Raw genomic sequence first — 21,050 nt, forward strand, 5'->3', positions numbered from 1 at the left:
ATGAACAAACTAAAAATTTTGCATCAAAACTTTATTTTTTTCTTAATAATATTCACAGCACAAATTTTTTTTTATTCACTGCATGAAAAAATTCTGGAACGCTTTTTTTTTAAAACTTCGATATTTCTTTAAAAATTCCTCTAGAAACTTAATTTTTAACCAGTTCAAAGTGCAAACTTTAAATTTTCTTTTGATATAAAATTTTTATATTTTTAGCTAAACTAACAGTACAAAAACTCGATTTAAAAGTTAAAAATTTTACCATTTTTTTACTTTTTTCACTACTGAAATTTTAAAACAACAAACTGATTTTAACTTTCAATTTTCTCCCATATACTGTTTGACATCTTAAAATGGTGGCTGCTCAAAAACTGCGGGTAAAACTCGAAATTATATTTAATCAAAAACAGTTAAAATTTTGAGTTAAAACTTGAATTTTTGATATCTTGTTCAGATAACTTCAAATTTCATTTTAGTATAAAAATTTTTAGGTTTAAGTCAACTTTTCATATAGAAAACTCGAAATGAAAATAGGCAAAAATATAATTTTTCCAAAAAAAAACGACAAAAAAAATGTCATTTCTTTAAAAATGTCGTTTCGCCAAAAACACATTTGCAATTTTATTAATCCATTCACAAAACAGCAAGGTTCAGGCCTTAATATTTTGTAATGTCAAGGGTTGTTGTAATAATATTGTTTTGTCTAATGACAGCAATGACAAATCCCAATTTTCAGCTGATTTTTATTTACAAACATAGATAATAAATTTTTGACCAATATTTGCTTCGGTTTATTTAAATTTTACAAAGATTGTGAAAATTAAAAAATCAAGCCAATGTATTTTTCAACTAAAATTATTAAAAATGTACTTAACACTAGTATAATGAAATGGGGAAAAGGATCCTGTGAATGTTATCCTAAATACAAAGTTTTATCAAGATATTGCATGCAAAAGCATTCGTCTGGTAAGTTAACAAAATAAATATTTATTGAGATTAAATCCATATAAAGTGAGAGTCATTAATAAATAATTATGCCAGATATTTGTAAACAAAGCGCATATGTACATGAAATAAATGTTTAAAATTTGGAAGAACACAAGACTGCAAAAATATAGGTTACTCCTATAAAACAAATTTGACATTAATATTAATGGAGAATGGAGATTAATTGGCAAACTCAATTATTTAAAGAAACCAGTGTTTTATAAACTAAATGTTTGGAAAATTTCGTTAAAAAATCATAAGTATAAGAAAGAGTCAGGGGACGTTCGTGGTTCGTGTTTGTAATAATTGTATTGGCTTATAAAGTAGACTCTCTTCTATTTGTTGATAGATGACTCTCTAGAAAAACTTAATACTGGATGTAATCATTATTTTAGTTCAGAACAAAACCTTCAGAAGACATGGTAACAAAAATTTGGGATTGGAAATTGAGTGAAACTTATATTATAATGGTCAATGCAATTAAACAAATAATCAATTTACACAGGTTCAATTTCAATATTTAATATTGAAAAGTAAAATAACTCAGTTTATCACAAAATAAATTCAATTAATTGGTCAAGCCTATTCTCTTTGTGATCAAAGGAAGCTATACCAATAATATTGACGCAAATATTGTTCTTGTATTGTTTTTGAAAACCATAGAATTAAGAAACTTTTAACAGTGATTATGAGCAGAGAAACTGCGAAAATTTGTTATTTTTGTAAATAAATAAATACTACATCCAGGTAATATTCCTACGAAGAATAGATTTTCAAATCTGAAACTTCAATGACGAGCCTAAAAAATTTTTCCACACTTTATTCAAATTTATTCTTCGAATAAGCAAGTATGGAATATTTTTTCAATTTGAATGAAGCTTCCTTATCTGAGACCAACAAATCAAGTTGCTGTCAAGAATGATTGTAAAACTCTTTTTAACAGAGAAAATAGAAGTTGTGGAACTCCCTAGTTTACGTGATAAGACAAAATTTCTCCTTAATACCGAAAAAATTTTTTACTACGCGTAACGCAAACGTGGGAATGACAATACCTTACCATAAGAAAAACCGCAAAGGTATTAAAATCAGATAGTCTATCGGTCTATCCAATATAAATATTTTCATTTGCAGTCTCATTCACTTAAAATATTTTTACTGCTACTGCTAAAAATATTTTACTTTGCACTGCTATAAAAAATATTTTTACATAATTTTTTTTAATTCAAATTATTCATTTTGTTGCAGATAATATTTTCATTGATTTTCATGGAAATTGGCCAGAAACTGAAAAAAGTGTTTTTCTAAATGAAATGCGTGTACTCCCAAATTTTCTATCTAATGAAGAAGAAGCTCAATTGTTAGATGAAGTTGAACCATATTTAAAAAGATTAAGATATGAATTTGATCATTGGGATGATGTAAGTAATACTCTTCACATTATTTATTTGTTTTATATATTCGAAGTAAAGATTATAAATATGTATTATAGGCTATTCATGGATATCGTGAAACGGAACGGAAGCATTGGTATCCGCATAATAGAAAAACTATTCAAAGAATAAGCGATGTCGCCTTTAATGGTCAAATTATGTCTTATATACATATATTAGATCTTGATGAGAAGGGTGTAATAAAACCTCATGTTGATAGTACAAGAGTAGGTAGAAGATTAGGTGTTGTTAGCGTTTCTTTTTATATAAAAAATGTTTAAATTTTTAGTATTGTGGTGATACTATTGCTGGAATGAGTTTACTATCAAATTCTGTAATGCGCCTTATACGAACTGATGAAAAGAAATATCAACAAAATAAAACGTCAGAAGATGTAGATTCTAGTTATCGTAATCAACCAAAGCCATCGACTATTAATAATTTTTATGCAGATATTTTGCTACCAAGACTTTCCCTGTATATAATGAGGTATTGTCATTAAAAATTACACTATAATGGATGGTATATAATTTGTACGTTATTGTTTTTGTTTTAGTCACTCAGCACGTTACAACTTCACTCATGAAATTTTAGCAAATGAAAATTCACAATTTAAGGGTGAAAAAATATTAAAAACTCGTCGAATTTCTATAATTTGTCGTAATGAACCGTAAATAAATTAACCGATTTATTTTAATTTTAAAATAAAAAAAAAATTGCAAACTAAAAGAATTTCAGCCTGTTATTTAGTACCTACTTCTAGCTCCGCATAAGAATAAAACTAAAATTTTTTTCCTGTTCAGAAGCAAGTTTCCAATTCCTTCGCTTTATTTTTTTCATTACATTTATATTACAGGGCTATTATTTATGTACTAGTTTATTATTTTTCTAATTATATTTTAGCCTTATTATTGGTACTTACTATGCAAGAATAACCAAAGAAATAATTTCACCATTCATTGTTTTAAAACTTTTACATGCAAATAATACGATGCGATGATTTTCACTTTATGGTTATATGATTATACCAGAGGATCAGCAGGAGAAGAATGATACCACCAAGCTTATTTGACGCATATTTCCAGAAAAATGAAAAAAAAAGCTCTGGCCCGTGAATTTCAATATGTCGGTCCTTACGCGCACAAAACTCTTATAAAGCTCTCAAGGCAGAAAAATTAATTTCCTTAGACAATCATATGTATCTTAGTGAACAGTTTATTTTTCTAGAATAAAGTTTTGAGTACATTTGCATTCTCTTCTGTTTTAAGCCATAGATTTTCAAAGCCTTGAAAAATCGGGTCTTTGTAAAGTTTACTATTTCGAAATCAAAGACTATTAATCTGTTATATTGAATTTGTTTTCTTGTTAATCTCTGAAGTACTTCTTCTTTTAATATGAATTCTATGGCCTGATTTTAAGTATATTTTTCTGTTATCTTTCTTCATAAAAATATACTTGACATAAGGTAAGAAAAAACAGTTCTGAACAGGTACAAAATGAACAAAAAGAATAAAAATGCAAATATTGATAATTTTAATGAAATTTAGCAGATATTTTAAGTTAAATTCGGCATATTTAAAACTAATCTACAATTTAATTACTTGCTATAAGTGATAACTATACCGTTAGAATATTCGTTTTTTATATAGAAGTCACATATACAGATAATTAGTTCTCATAACCTGCACCTTCATTAAGGGTATACTAAATTTGATATGGAGTTTTACACCACTTGAAGAAGTAGTTTGCTGTATGCATATGACATGTTTGTTCGTTCGTCCGTTTGATCGCAAAAAAACTCAAAAATGATTAACTCATAAATTCAAAACACTACCAAACATTCAAAAAATGTTTCTGTTCTAACGAGGACAGACCTTATTGTAATTGGATCAGTTCAGAGAACGAGTTCGGGTAGCTGCCATACAACTAACTCAAAGAGAATATTTTAGGTATTTCCAAAATTAATAAAAATTGCATTTTACATAAAATTCTGAAAATTTTAATGGAATGGCTGTAGTGGTTCCAATAGCTTCCATAAAACTCCAATAGCTAATTTTTAATACCTAGAAAAGAAGTTTTATATTTAAATTGTCAGTGAGTGCCGGGAATAATTCAGTTCGATAAGACCGACTTAAAAATAAAATATGAATAAACTATTGTGAAATTTAATTAAAAAAGAATTAAGAGTCCAAATTTTATATTTTTTTTTTCTTTGTTAACTTCTTCAACTTATTTTTTTTTGTTTATTTTTATTCTTTAATAAATTTTTTATTTTTTCTCTAAATATCAAACAATTACACGGTTTTTTTTTGTTTTTTCTTTTGATAATAATTCAATAAATTTAATGTTGTATTTTTAATGTAATTATAATCTTTATATAATTTAAATCTAACAATAAATATGCAATTTAATTTTATTTTTTAAATTATCTTCATTTTGAAATTTGCCAATTAAAGTTTTTTGTTTTTCTTTTTGTTTTAATATTTTAACTTTAAATATTTTAAGTGTTATTATTTTTTTTTTTTTGGTTTTATTAAATACGTTAATTAACAACTTATTAAATGTAGCTAAAATGAATTTTACTATAATTATATTTTATGTATAATAATTTCATTATTTTATATTTTAAAATATAATCAATTGTTTGGTAGTTACAATTTTTCAATTCACTCACAATTTATTTTGTTTATTTTTTCTCTTTTTATGTGTTTTTGTTTTTTTTTTTAATTAAACTTTTAAAACTCAGTTCCGATTAACTAATGATATTTTATTTTTTAAATTTTTAATGTTAATTTTTAAATTATCTACAAATTTTATTTATACATACATATATAGATATACTTGTGTTATATATATATGCAGGGTGTTTGAGACTCAATGGAACTCCGAAAGCAGGGTGTTAGAATGCCTCTAGAAGATAAAAAAAACAACAGGTGACATTTTATTTTCTTGCACCATGTTTCATGAGCTATGAGGTTCTCAAATTTGGAATTTCTGAAAACAGTTTAGTTTTTACATTTCAATTGATAACTCGGAAAATGTGAGAGGTTAAGCCAACTTTATGTACTCATTTTGAATCCTGTTCGTGTTTTTTTTTTACTTTCGATAAAGAATACAGAATTTTCTAATTCATATTATTAAGAATTTTTTATAAATAGTATTTTTACTAATTTTGATTAATTTTTGTTATTATTTTAATTTTGTTCTCCTAAGGACAAACAATGCTTTCGTAAATGAGAAGAAAATAAAATTTTCAATATAAGCTATACATGAAGGTCATTAATTGTATTCTTCGAAAATGCAAAATGGTCAACACCCAACTTGGATAATCTTGTTATGAAAAAGCTTTTTTATATTTTTTTTTCAAATTTAATAGTAAAGTTTTGCTCGTACTTACACGATATTCCCGAAATTTTTCTAAATATTTAGTAGTGAAATGAAAGTGTGACAAAGAAAAGTCAAATGATTATTAATGCATAATTTTGAGAAAAAACGGTTCAAAAAATTTTGTTTTTATTTGAAAATATTTTGTATTGTCTGAGAATATCAAAATTAAGGTCAGTATTTAAAAAAAAATTCCCAAATTTTCTCTTTCGTACACCCCTTGCCGTGTTTTTTAATTTTTGATAGACCCCCTGCTACTTTCTTTTGTACTAGATATAAATTTCCAACAGTAACAAGGTACACCAATGACGTGAGAAAGTAAAATAAAAAACTTATTATAATTAAATATATATTTATTCGTAGACCCCTAGCAGTTCTTTATGGATCTCTTGGAAGTCTATATAAACCACTTTGGGTATCACTGACTTAAACCTTCATTTTCTTATTATGAGTAAATATGACAAATTTTGATTTTGCACTTAAATATCTCTAAAACTAAAATAAATTTTTGACAAAACTGATGTTAAAATTCTACGTTGAAGTGGAATTTTATGACATTTAAAATGAGAATACAAAATTGAGGTTATCTGTTATATTCCCTGAGTTATCAATAAAAATGTATAACGATATTAGACGATTTTCGTAAATTCCAATTTCAAGACCTCACAACTCAAGAAGAAGGATTCAAAAAGCAAAAATATCACCTGGTATTTTTTGCCTATTTGGAGTTATGGAACAAATCCTGATTCGGGAGTTCTATCAAACTTTAAATACCCTGTATATAGATTATGTATGTGTACAATAATTATTATAATTTGTTATATACTTAAATACTAAAAAGAAAATTAGAAAATTTATTTATTTCTTTAAAAGTACATTTTTTTTATTTATTTATTTAGAATTATAATTAGATGATAATTTAATATAAATATAGTAATTTTTTTTATTGTTTTAAATTTAATACCATAATATTAACAATTCATTTTAATAATATATTATAACAGTATAGATTTTTAACAAATATTAGAAAAATAATTTTAATTTTTATTGTATAAAAATAGTTTTTCTTGGTTTTTTGTATTTAATTATATTATAGATGCTTGATTTAATAAAAAATAATATTTTAAATAATATGTGTGAAAATCTACTAGTTTATTAGTCAATTAATTAAAATTATCTATTTTGAATTAAACTACTATAATTAATTTACTTCCTTTCCTATAATCAAAATTAATGAATTTTTGTTTAAGTATTTAGGAAAACTTGAATCTAAATGTTTACATTTTTTTAATTTTAAAACGATGTTGGATATTTTTTCGGCTCAGTTATGAGTTCCGAATGAATTACGAATTTGATTAAACATGTAGCATTTAAGCTTGATTTTTTAAATGTACATGTTTATTAATTTATTAACATTATCTGAATTAAGGACATTGTTTTTATAATAGAAAACAATAAAGGCGTTAAAAACTTTCCAATTAATATGAATTTATTTTCTTTGACAGCAGATAAAATATCTACGAAGAACGAAAAACGTTCTGTTTCTTAATATTTCTGTTCAATATTTGAATATTTCTTCCAGACTTTCGAAATCAACATATTTGCAATTCAAGCCTAATTTGTAATTATTGCTCCATTGCGAATTTTTAAAATATATTTGATCTAATAGGTATTTTTAAATAACAATTTATTATATTCATAATTTCTCTGGATTTCAGGGCTACGAATTTTATTCATGATAGGGTTGAAAATTTTTTTAACTCGAAATCTATGTTACACAAAAACAAATTTCATGAGGCAGCAACAAAATTTAAATTAGATGTGCGCTACATTTCTGACGTTTCTTTATTATAGATTGAATTTCCGAACGCAGTTGATTACAGCCTGTATTACGTTCTGTATTATCAGTGCATGTAGCGTGAATTTTCGAACGTATTGCAAGCTAGAACTATTTTAGAACCGAATAAACGAAAACCCCCTTACATCAATTTTTACTGTAGGAATATTCTTTACAACAGTACCTTAATATATGCAAGAAATGAATTCTAATGAAGATTCAAATATTTTTTTTTCATAAATGTAATAGAAACTAATTTTCTTTGTTTGCTCGATCAATTTCAAATTATATCTAGTACCACTTTAAATTTTTTATTAGTGAATTGTTCAAAGATTTATATAAGAAGATTTTCACACATACCTATAACTTAAATTATCATAAATAATCTAAACTTTAATTTTTTAAATATAATATAGAAGTAGAAAATATAGAAATATTTATAGATATTTGAATAAATAAAAATAAAATCCTATATTTTGTCTTGTGAAGTTTCGGTAATTAAAAAAATAATAAAAGTAAAAAAAAATATTTATTTGTATTTAGAAATCGCAATCAAATCTATTTAATCTTCATTCAGCGTACTAATAGAAAAAGGCACAGAAAATAATGTGATTTTAATTTCACTTTGATAAATTGCTCGAATTTGACAATTTCTTTTTTTTTTCATTCAGTATTAAAAAGCAAAGCTAAATTATAATTAAGAATTTAATTTTAGTATTTTAATTCCCGAACAAACATCGGAAAAAAGTTTTTAATTTAATTAAAAAAAGAAACAATTTGATATTTTTTAATATGAACAAATATTCGATTGGCAAACACATGCATCTAAATGTTTTACTTTCTATAAATGGTCTCAAAAGTGGTGTTTTTACATATTCGCTTAAAATCGATTACACCGTTTACATATCGGCGGTTTCGGATACAACTATAGTATTACCAAAACTTGTATGTTTTTAGGAGAACAAAATACAATTCTAATTTTCTTGACTCTCAGTATGTCTTTTTAAAAAACGTTATGGTTTTGTTATATTATTGCAACTTTAATTAAAACGTATATTTTTTCAAATTAAAGTTAACACATTATTAAAAATTTTACGATATTTTGTTAATGTAAATCAATTTAGAATAATATTTCAGAATTTTAGCTTCTGCAAGCACAAATACAATGTTTGAAAGTTTCTTGAATAATTTACAACAAAAGTTATTTTATAATTGTGGAATTTCTATATCAGAGCTAGGTGTAAAAAAATTTAGAGTTATACAGCTTTCAAAGAAGCAAGGAAAACTTTTAGTGTAAGTCTACTTAGAATAGTTCTATTTGGCGCCGTCGATATGTAAGTATATGTATTAAAAGTAATATTTATGTACAAACTTGTAGCGATAATGAATAAATACAACAACAAATTAGTATTTGAATAACAGCATTTTCCGGAAAAAATAGCTGTTTCTCAAATCAATTTCCAGAAAATTGATTAAGTAATAAATAAGTAACTAATAGAGTATGTATTTTCTTTATTAAAAATATTACCCTTTTTAGGTTTTCTTTCAACAAATATTATTAAGTGTAATTCTATTAACCAAGGACCCTTTCTTCTTTCGGACCACATTTTACCAAATAGCATAAAATTTTTAATATTATTTATATTTTTTGTTATTATTTGTAAATACTTTAGTGTTTTGAGGGATTATGAAAGTTAATTGCTTTTTTTAACATCTTCAAAAAATTTACCCAACATATCGTCGACTGAGTACTATTTTGATCCAAACGACATATTTTTTGAATCGAGAAAAACGGATTTAAAGTTTAACAACATTTTATTCAACGATTCAAATTTTGTTAGTAGTTTTATTAAAGTTCCAAACTCTTAATTTGAACATAAAGTTTCATCGAATTTCGGTAAAGGAATTGAGCGTTATAGCAATTTAATTAGAAAAGGTCTAGTACGATTTTGATCCACATCCACTTTTTTGATCAAAAATCTTCACTTTGTATGGACGTGAACTAAAAATTTTATGAATATAGATCAAAATAGCATAAACTTTATCGTAACATGATGTTTGGCAAAATATTAAATTTTTTTACATAAAGTATTTTAAATGTAGATTTAGATACATGGTTTCAATATTTTTCTCTATACAATTTTCTTGTATAAATATTTAATTAAATATATGTAAAAAGCTACATATACATATGTGTTTTATCAATAAGAATTACTGAAAGTAATTAACAATAAGGGAAACAAAAATATTTAAAATAACTTTGGCTTTATACAAGAGAAGAAATTTGTTCAACAAAATTTAAATGAAAAGCTCATGTGTGTGAATGTGTACAATTCGCATTAAAATTTTCCTTTTGTTTTTTAAATAATTGACATTTTAAATGAAATATTTTCGTATTTTTCAATAAAGATCTAAAATATTCTTTTTTATTTTCAATTTTTTCCCTCATTCATCTTATACATAAAAATGTATGCATATAAGCATAATAAATTATTTTTTGGGAGCCAACAAAAATTTGAATTCACTTAAAAAAATTTAAAGTTCTTGGGAAAGGATTAGGGTTCCGCATAATTTTTGGCATGAAATTTACATCTATAAATAAATTATATTTAGGTACCACTGCATAATTTGTATTTGAAGCAGTACATACATGAAATATAATGTTAAATTAACAGATACCTATGTTTCTTGAAGCTTTAAAGTATTCTTTTAAATGTATTCAAAAGAAAGATTGGTTCTGTTCGCGAGACAAAAAATAATTTAGCTCAAGTAACTTATTATTTTTGACAAATTGCGTGTCAAATAACCAAAAACAATGATTACATTGTATTACAATAAAAATCAGTTTTTGCGCTATCGTTGCTAAATGGGAAATTATAATATAATCGTTAAAATAATACTGCTCGAGACACAATCATGTATTATTAATTAATAAGTTAAGGGAATCAAAATATAATTTTAAGCATCATGAAGAGGCCTTTATGATTCAATTAATTTTAATTTATCATTTGAATTTTTTTTATAGGGTTGTAATTTTTACAATTCTAAACAGAACCAAGGCAGAAAAAAATTCAATACTTAAATGTACATATGTAAGTGAAACATTATAAAATTGTACTCATTTATAATAAATAATTTTAATATTGTAACAATACGGTATTGAATGGTAAGGTATTGAACTAGTGCTTGTTTTGTTTTTCGTGTACAAATTTTATAATACACGCAACTTCAAATTATTTATAGCTACGAGTATTATTGCGTAGATAAATTAATACCATAATACTTGAATTTGAATATTACAATACAATTGTATGGTGTAAAATATTTAATACTTAAAATTCTATTTTAGTTGAATAATTTACAAGTTGTGTTATATAACAAATCGTCTGTCGAGAAATGAATCAGTATATAATGTATACAACGTATTATTTATCTATATTATAAATATATTTTGTAAAATGCATGTTTATTTCATGTATGTACATTATATGTACCTCACATATCGATGACCTTTCTGAAATATATTTTACATAATAAATTACGATTAGCTATAATCTTAAAATTAATAATAATGAAAATTGAACCTCATATAGTAAAAGAATTCAAAATTTTATTTTTTGTCTCCTTGAAATAATCTTATGAATTTTCCAAAAATATTTTGCGAATCATATTCGGCGACAATGGTTAAGTTTATAATATTTTTAAAGCCGCTCCCAATCCTATTTTTCTCTTAAAATTCATAGTATTATGGGAAATTTTTGTTTTTATAAAAAACCATAATGCAACAGGAACCTTAAATCATTTAAACGTTAATAAGACAATCAATTTGCGATTAGTCATATTCTATGAAATTCTATATTCATATAGAAGGTATTCAAATTAAAAATTTACAATAAGAATAAAAATTCTATAAAAATTAATAAAAATATTGTTATTGAAAAAATAAAATATGCCTAAGAATTATTGAAGAAAAAATTTGATCAAATTTTCTCTCAATTCAAAGTATTTAATTAAGTAGAAATTAATAAAAATAAAATGTAAATTTGAATTTAAAAAAATTTGTTCTTATTTGTTTGAAAATAATTTTAGAACAAAATGGAATTTAGTAAATTTTTGATTACCAAAATATCTACAATTAAAAACAGCTCAGAAATTCTACAATATGTAAGTAATTTTCATTGATTGTAATAAAAGTTGGTCTGAATTTAAATTTATTAACTATATTGCACAATTTTAAATTAAACCTGTTAAAATTCTTAATGGTTTTTTACAATTTTTTGCTTTAGAATATCCAAACTATAACATTAATATTTTCATTTCAAATTATATTAGAATAAATACAATTTTTTTTTTTAATAATTTCATTAGTTTTGCAAACAATATAGAAATTTTTACATAATTATAATAGTATAGTTGAAATTTATGTAGTTTTACATTTACATAGACCTTTTATTTTTATTATATATTTATAATTATTTTGCACTACTCGTACTATTAGATTTTAAATTTATTACAATCATACTTTTTTTTTTTTTATTTTACTTCAATTCACATTTTATCATTTTTGTTGAGCGTGTATAAAATATTTTATGAGTACTTTTTATAATATATAAGTTTTCTAATATTAAAGTTAAAATGAAAATTTAAATTAAATTATTCATAATATTTGAATTAGTATAATTATAATGATATATTGTATATAATAATATAATTTTATAGCTAATGAAGTCAAAATATATATACGGTGTGATAATTCAGACAAAAATTTTAAATATTCAAAATTTTAGGCTTTTAATTAATTTTTTTTTTTAATAATTTTTATTTAATTAAATTTAATTTATTGTTTTATTTATTCCCTTTTATATATATATATATTTGTTTTTAATTTTTTATTTTATTTATTTGAAATTCTTTAATGACTTGTTAATTATTACAGATGAGTTTAAGAAAGGCGTTTAGATTGTCAATTTTTAATATTCATACATACATATATATATATATATATATATATATATATATATATATAAATATATATTTATTTTATGTACATTTGTATATATAATTTTACTTAAAATACATTATATTTGAATACGGTAATATTAAAGAATTGTGTTTGAAAAGTTTAAATTTCTTTTCTTCTTACGTTAAACGAAAAAAATGATCTATAATGCGATTTTTAAATTAATTTTCATTTCAATTAGATTTAATTATTAATTTAAAACAATAATCATGAAAATTTTAAGTATGTATTTATGATAGTAATTGTAACTACCATTATAGAGAATACCAAGTATTTATTGCACCACACCTCTGTAATTCCATATGCTTTAAACATAATTTTGAGATTTAAAATACTTTTTAGTTAAATAAGCTATTGCTAATAACATATCAAATTAGTCAATTCGAATTGAAATACAAAATAATTTCACAAGTAACAAATCAATTTTCATAATAAAATTTATAAAATCGCTTGTTTGCTGCAATACTTACATAAATCAAAATGTCGCTTGTTTGGTGCAACACTTACATAACTTAAAATGTACATATTTGAGAAAATCTTTAAAATTTAAAGTTTTTGAGTTAATAATATGTTCTTTCTGTTCTTTAGCCTTATTTTATAATTATTATTAGCGATAATTTTCGAAGTAGAGAATTGACGTTTTTACATAAAAACGAAATGTTTTAAGTGGTTATTTCAGTATAAATAACTCAAAAATTGTACTTTTTGAGTTAAATCACTGTTGTATTAAATAAACAAATATAATGAATGAAAATATACATATATATATTTTAGAACGCTTAGGACAATATTTCACGTAACATTGATAAATGCCGTGTGGAATCGTTTTACTTCTAGGGATTTTTATTGATATTAGAATTGACAAAAAAAAAATTGAAAACAATGTTTTTGAGCAGATAATATTAATAACCCCAAATTGACTTTAAAGAAATAATCTTTTCAAATATAATTTTCATTAGTCTTAAGCTCAAACATCATAGGTTTATAATGTTTACTAAATTTTTAGTTATAATAATAATTTCCTTGCAGAATAAAAGTTACAATGTGTTGTTAATATAATAACAATATTAAAATTCTAGCTTTATATGAATTAGCAAAATGTAAAGTGGAATTAAAAAAATTTAGATGGTTAGTTTTTTTTTCTATTCTAAAATTTATATTCAGCTTTATTCTACAAGACACTTTGCCCATAAAAATGTAGTCATAATTTGTCACAAAAAGCGTTCGGAGTATTATTGTCTTATAGAAAAATTTTTAAAAATGACGAATTTTTTGTCACATTTGATAACGTCTATTTTGTTGTCGAGAAATCAAAATAGAGAAAATGTGAGTATAATTAGATATTTTAACAATAATGTTAGCTAGCTTTCCTAATTCCTGCTTAAAAATAACTATAATCGGTAGCAATTTAAAATTTTAATTAAGTTAATAGAAAATTCGCTTCTTATTTCGCGTCTTGTAGAATACCAAACCAAAAAAACAAAAGGGCCGTAACAAAAAAATGTGACAGTCACAAATGTGATGCGTCTAGTAGAAAAATCGGCCTTGATATCATCGTGTCGCCCCGTATGAACTTATTTTAAAACATTTTGATGGATTTTCAATGACCGTGTACATTACAACTTGTAGGAAAATATTTTTTGTAAGCTAATATCAAATTTTTTGGAAAAAATCACCATAATTCTTAAAAATACTTAAACTTGGCTTATTTTTATTTTGGTTTTTGAAAATATTTGATTCTATATTCTTTTATAATGTATTTTACAAATGTACATAGAATTTTAAAAATATTTTATTGTTATTTTAAAAGTTTTATTTTTTAATTATAGTTTTTAATTTAAATGTTTTCTTCTTTGTTTGCTGCTATTTTAAAATAAAATTCGATAACTTTGTTTTAAGGTATAGATTTTCGTTTTAAATTTTTTTATTTGATTTGTTTATTTTAGTTTTTACATTTTTTATATAATTTTTTTTTATTGTTTTTCTTTTAAATTTCATTTAATGGGGTTTTTCTACTTAATATTTAAAATTATTGAAATAAAACTTATATTCTACGATTAAGTATAAAATTGTTTCTTTTTTTTTCTTTGTTTTTGTTTTTAATATGTATTATCGTATTAATAATGTATGTATAAAAGATTTTAGTAAATATTTTAAATTTATAAATTATGAATATTAGGAAAATACGATAATTTATCTTAAAAGGTTAACAAAATTATAAGTAGAATTTTTTTTTAAATTAAAATTTAATTTTGTTGATTCAAAAAAAAAAGTAATTAAAATTTTTAATGTTTAAATTTATTTTACATGAACTGTTAAAATTGCAGTTTAATATAACATATTATTTAATTTAATAATAATATGAAATTTAAACGACAATTGCTTGTAAATTAATTACTTTTATTATGTGGATGTCTATATATGTACATATAGTTTTATTTGAATTATTTTTTGATTTCCTTTAATTGACTAAGTAAATAATTTTCGGAGTTTAATTTGAAAATTGCTAAATATGTGTTTCTACATGCATCCGTAATCCCTTGACTTCTACATTGTAAAAAATAAATTTTCTGAAAAATCTCTAAAAGTCTAAACTTTTATTTTTTTGCTTTAGTTAATCTGCATTATAAAAAGCTTACAAAATATTGTGTTTTGCGTTATGGAACATGCCTAGTTCTGATTAATGTAGAAAAAAATGCTTTAAAAAGCTCACGGTATGGTAAACAAATTTACATTATTGTGACCATACCGTTACAAATTATAATAGCTGATTACATTTTTGTAAAATTTTTGTAGATTTTTGTACCAAATGTTGAAGTATTTTAAATGTGAAATTTTATGCCTTAAAATTACAAACAATGTTAAAAAAATATATGTTGCATCTAAATAACAAAAAGAACTTACATATATTTTGAATCAGAAATGTGCAAAAATCAAAATTATACACAAAAGAATACAAAATGTTTTAGTTCAACATCCTTCAACATTATGATATTACGTTGACATTACTGTATACAAAGACTACTGTCGCAATACTCTTGTTGCATGTTCCCGAAAACTATACATTGTAGGAATACCGTATTTTTACGCCTTAATGAAGACAGTCATTATCATTTTATAATTTATTTTAAACCTTAAAAACTCTTTAATTTTTATTGAAAAAATTTTAGAGTTTTTATTCGAGGCGTTTTCTCACTGCTTCTTTCTGTTAATTAAAAAGAAGGTCTCAAACAATACGAGTATGTACTAATTTTTTCCTGTCTACTTAACAGGCAATTCAATACATTCTGTAATTTTTCAATTGTACAATTCAAATTATTTTTGTAAATTTTGAAAAATGTTCAATTAAATTTTGAATATCGATAATATTGTTATATTTTACGATAAAAGAATATTTTTGTTTGGTCTAACATTAAAAAGGTTTTATTACAAATATGCATGTAGGCACATATTTATGGTTTAACAATGAAAATCAAATTTCTTAAATTTATTTTCTATTTTAAATTTTTTTTTGGATATTTTGAATTGAAAATGTACTTAAAATGATGATTAAAAAAATTTTGCTCCGAAAATGTTAACAACCACTAAATAAATATCATTTTTTTAAATTTTAAAATAACAATTTTTTTTTTTAATAAATATAGAAAGTGTTATATAAACCCAAAAGAAAAAAATAATGTTTTTTCTAATGTATTTTGTTGTTTTTTTTTTTAAATTGTTGTTTATGTATTTTGGTTTATTTTTAATTTTATTGTTGTTCCCTAAAATTTGAAATATTTAAGAACCCGAATTATCGAATCACAGAATTTATAGATTAATATATATATGTATGTATGTATATATATAAATTTATAATTTCCTAATCTTAATTTATTTTCGAGAATGAAAATTTCTATTTTATGCATATACATTTAACTATTATCGTTACAATATTTATCTTTCTTATATTCAAATATATATTAAAAGATTCCCTAATGAAAGATATTTTATTGACCAAAAGAATTAAAAAACTCTTTATATTTTATAAAATTTCTGTAATTAAGTCAATTATCAGATATTTTGTAGATAAGTCATTCCTATTTTCATCATATGTATATTTTATTTTTAAAATTATTTTATGAAAATATCCAAGGATGTTTTATATTTTGGACATTTTGAGAAATTTTATAGATGCAAATTATAATTAGTTATTTGAAATTATTACTATATACATAATTATAATTTCGTTAATGTTAATGCATAGAGTTTGATTTTAATAATCATCTAAGCTCAAAATAGCAAGACATCTCAAAGTGCTTTACGATGTGAAAAATTGAAAATAATAATTAATTTATGCATAGGTTTAGTTAACCTTCATTACGACAATCAAAAGAATGTGACCATATAAATTCATATGAAATGCCATAGAAAAGAAATTTAATGCAACTTGAAAAATAATTGCCAATCTTAATATGAGTTCAATCTTTAATTGCTCCTTAAAATAATATGTAATTTTGTGTTTCAAATATTTTCAATTTTCATTTTGAAACAAAAGATTAATAAAATTTTTCAAAAGTAAATCAGTTTCAATAATGATAAGCTTTACTGAAATGCGTAGATGATGAAAACTTCTATACATACATTAATTTTTCATTAACATAATGAAAATATCGTTGTTAAATTTTCCAATCCGACAAAAACCCACCTTTCAATCTAGTAAGTATAGTAATGTTTAAATAATGTAGTGTTTAAGTCTTGTCTCGTATATTAAGTACTAGTTGAAATTGTATGATTGTTTGGAAGAATTTGTAATAAAATTTATATAACTAAGAGTTTTTGTATAGTACATGAAAGTCAATAGAACATCCTGATCAAAAATTGTTTTTTTTTTTTAGTTTTGGTTTTTTTAGAATTTAGAATTTTTGTTTTTGTTTGGTTTCTGTGTGCATATGTACATGTTTAGTATACATAAAATGTATTTTATATCTTGTTAAGTTAAATTTTTTCATTTAAAAATGTAATAAACTTATTTTAAGGTTTTTACAATTTCAACAATATATAATTTTTTTTTTTCTTACTTTTTTACAATTTCTTATATTTATCGTTATTTTAAATATAATTTTAAAGTCGTTATTGGGAAGGTAAATTGTGTGTATGTACACATTTTTAGACATATTTTTATATATTATGTTAAAATTTAATTTTCACGTTTCCGTGGATGAATATGGAGATTTTACCAATAATAATTCATTATAATCTGAATCCTCGTTACCACTATTATCTCGTTGATCCATACGACGACGTTCAGATATAATTCTTAAAATTTCTGCTGAATCGGATTTGCTCATACCTTCTTGATATTTTTCAGTAGATCCAGCAGAAATTTTTGAATCAATTATTAATGGTTTAGAGGATGATACTGTAGATGATGTTGGAAGCAATAAAGAGCTTTCATCAATATCTTGATCTTCATCAAGAGCTTGTTGTTTAAAAAGCTGTTTAGTGCTACCAGAACGACTTCTTGGCGGCATATTTCTTGAACTTGTGGGTACTGAAAGGAACCTAGCCGGTTGTAGACCTAACGGTGCTTGATCAATTGATAATGAACGTCCGAATGGTTTACGTTCAGGTTTAATATTAATCGGTGATAATTCGTTAACAGGCTGTGTTGTCATTGGAATCTGTGCTGAAGTTGGTGTTATGGTCGCTAATGTTGATGAGGGTGTTGATACTCCTATTGTTGTTACAGTTGCAGAAATTTCTGATTCTAAGTTAGGAACATTTAAAGAGAGACATCGTTCATCAACCGATTTTGTTTTAAAATGTGGACTTAGTAACATCATTCTTTTGGCAGTGCACACATCACTTTTAACGCTTTGTTTATCTGATTCTAATGGTGGACCAGTTTCACTTTCAGTACTTTCAAATATAGTACCGCGTCGTTCAAAACCCCAAGGCAAGTTATCGCAACTCATACGCTTTTTCTCTAATTTACGACGTCGAATACCATGTTCATCTAAGGATTGCTCTCTTGAGAGCATTTTTGCTCTAATAATGGAACTACGTCTAGTTTTGGAAATAGATGATAATGATGATGGTTGGATTCTAGGAACTCCAGATGTTAGAGATGAGGCAGATGATAATGATGGTACATTTAATTCTTGATATTGTTTTGATAATCTTCTAGCTCTATTTAAAAGTAATTCACTACCATTACTACATGCAGCTGTAGCGGCAGCCACTACTTCTGCCGCTACTTCTTCGGATACAACTTTTTTGGTTTTAGGGTCACCTATAATGGCTGCTAATTGTTCTGATGCAGGTTTAACAAGTGTTTGTGATTGTGATTGTGATGGTTTTGTAGCTAACATTGGAGATTTTACATGCTGTGTGGAAGAAGTGTTATATGCATTTGCGTTAGCTAATAAATCATTAAGGACAGGATTTAAATACTGGATTGTCTGGCGCCTTTGCGTGTTTGTAAATTTTTTATCTAAAGATGGTGTACTATAAGTGAAATTGGCCGGGAGCGATGATACTTTCTCTAGAGGACGTTTTTGAGTATTCTTTTTTTGGTTTTGCAATTGCAAACATAAAGCTTGCTCCTCTTCGAATTCTTGCTCCCGGACTAATTCACGTTCTAATTCAGTTTCCATGTCTAATTCGTCCTCCATCTGTTTATGGCTTTCTTCTAAGTGCTTCATCAGGACGGCGACAACCACGTTAACTAATACAAATTGCGCCATTAAGACAAATATAACGAAAAATATTGGTGCAATAATGGAGCTAACACAGCAATTTTTCACACAATCAGCGGAATCATCACAATCATCACGCAACGTATCTTTCATAATACCGTTCCAATTATCACCGGTTGCGACACGAAATAATGTCAAAAATGCCATGCCAAAATTAGCAAAATGAGCATGTTCTCCTAATCCTTGGCATGGTATTTGATCTGAACATTCTAGACGCCCGAATAGTTCGACTCCTAATGCAGCAAATATAAAAAACAACAAAAAGAATAGCAGTCCTAAATTACCAACTTGTGGAAGCGCTTGCATGACGGTATCCAGAAGCGCTCGAATACCCTTTGCCATTTTAAGTAGTTTTAATACACGTGCTATTCTTAATACTCGCATAACACGTATTATTGTTGGATTAATTGGAATAATATTTGTTTCTAATTCCTCTAAAACTATACCAACTATACTCAATATAACTATTCCGACGTCAAGCTGGTTCCACTTGTCTTTTAGATATAAACGCCAGCCAAGTGCAACTAGCTTCATAATTGCTTCTAATATAAAAACAGCTGTAAAGAAATAGTTGAATATTTTTAATGCATATTCAAGCGCAACTGGCATCATATAATATTCCATTGCCATTGTAACAACATTTAAACCAATAACAGCAGCTATCGCTAAATCGAAATATTTTGAAGTCACCACATTATGGACAAACATACGTGTCGGAGAATAGTTTGTGTAATATGGTGGCTCATGCATTCGACGACGCTTTTTTTCCATTTGTAACGCTCTTTTGGCTGCTCTACGTATTTTCTCTTCTTTTTCTTGTTCTTCACGGCAACGATGAAAATTTTCTACAACTACACCAACAAACATATTTAGCACAAAGAATCCAACTAATAATATGAATGCGATAAAATATAATAGGCGCCATTCATTATAGTTGACGATCGGCTGTTGATCAACACCAACAGCATCCAATCCTGTATACATGATATTCACCCAGCCGTCACGGGATGAAAGAACAAATAATGACATTAACGCTTTGCCTAGATCATCGAAATTATATTTTCGATTTATCCAAGCATTGCCAGCATGCGACAGACAATCACTTTTATTACGAACATCTTTTATGTGTTCACCTTCACAATAATAGAAGGTGCCTTTGAATAGCTGAACACCTAATATGCCAAAAATGATAAAGAATGTACAGCATATTAATACAATATTGCCAATGGGTCGAAGGGACGATAAGAGCGTTTGAACAACTAATTTCAAACCTGGGGCCCGGTTAATTACTCGTAGTGGCCTCAAGGACCGAAGTAGTCGAAACACCTGTCGTAATTTAAAGAAAACGAAAAGAAAGAAAATATAAAATTATTACTAAAACAAAGAAAAATTGTGTATGTATTAATTATAAAATTAAAATGAAAAATATATTTAAAAATCTTAAAAATTCTTCAAAATGAAATAAAAGCGCATAAATTTTACAGATTTCAGTTGTCAGAGCTGTTTAATTGCAAAGCTTGAAAATTCATTCTATTAAGAAGTCAATGACACCTGTTACAAAAATAAAATAGCTTTCAAAAAAAGAATAATGCATTAACATAATTATTTTAAAATTCCAATCCAACTGATTAGTTTAAGCTTAAAACATATAAATG

General features: G+C 24.7%; 2 protein-coding genes across 9 annotated transcripts in view; one reads left to right on the top strand and one right to left on the bottom strand.

The window, feature by feature from the left end:
- The first annotated feature begins 773 nt into the window (after nucleotides 1–773).
- Nucleotides 774–3,129, top strand: LOC129618471 (alpha-ketoglutarate-dependent dioxygenase alkB homolog 7, mitochondrial). Its single transcript, XM_055533255.1, has 5 exons — nucleotides 774–966; nucleotides 2,233–2,405; nucleotides 2,477–2,644; nucleotides 2,707–2,906; nucleotides 2,974–3,129. The coding sequence occupies exons 1-5, from the start codon at nucleotides 837–839 to the stop codon at nucleotides 3,089–3,091; spliced, it is 789 nt and encodes a 262-aa protein (XP_055389230.1). The 5' UTR covers nucleotides 774–836; the 3' UTR covers nucleotides 3,092–3,129.
- A 13,518-nt stretch (nucleotides 3,130–16,647) lies between these two features.
- Nucleotides 16,648–21,050, bottom strand: part of LOC129617143 (uncharacterized) — a 109,348-nt gene continuing 104,945 nt past the window's right edge. For all 8 annotated transcript variants that reach the window (XM_055532795.1, XM_055532749.1, XM_055532834.1 and 5 more), the window contains one exon: nucleotides 16,648–20,721. In XM_055532795.1, coding sequence (XP_055388770.1) covers nucleotides 17,842–20,721 — 2,880 coding nt within the window. In that variant the 3' untranslated portion in view covers nucleotides 16,648–17,841. The remainder of the gene's footprint in view (nucleotides 20,722–21,050) is intronic.

The sequence above is a fragment of the Condylostylus longicornis genome, unplaced genomic scaffold (genome assembly GCF_029603195.1).
Source record: "Condylostylus longicornis isolate FDR11 unplaced genomic scaffold, ASM2960319v2 ptg000001l, whole genome shotgun sequence".
NCBI classification, from domain to species: Eukaryota; Metazoa; Arthropoda; class Insecta; order Diptera; family Dolichopodidae; genus Condylostylus; species Condylostylus longicornis.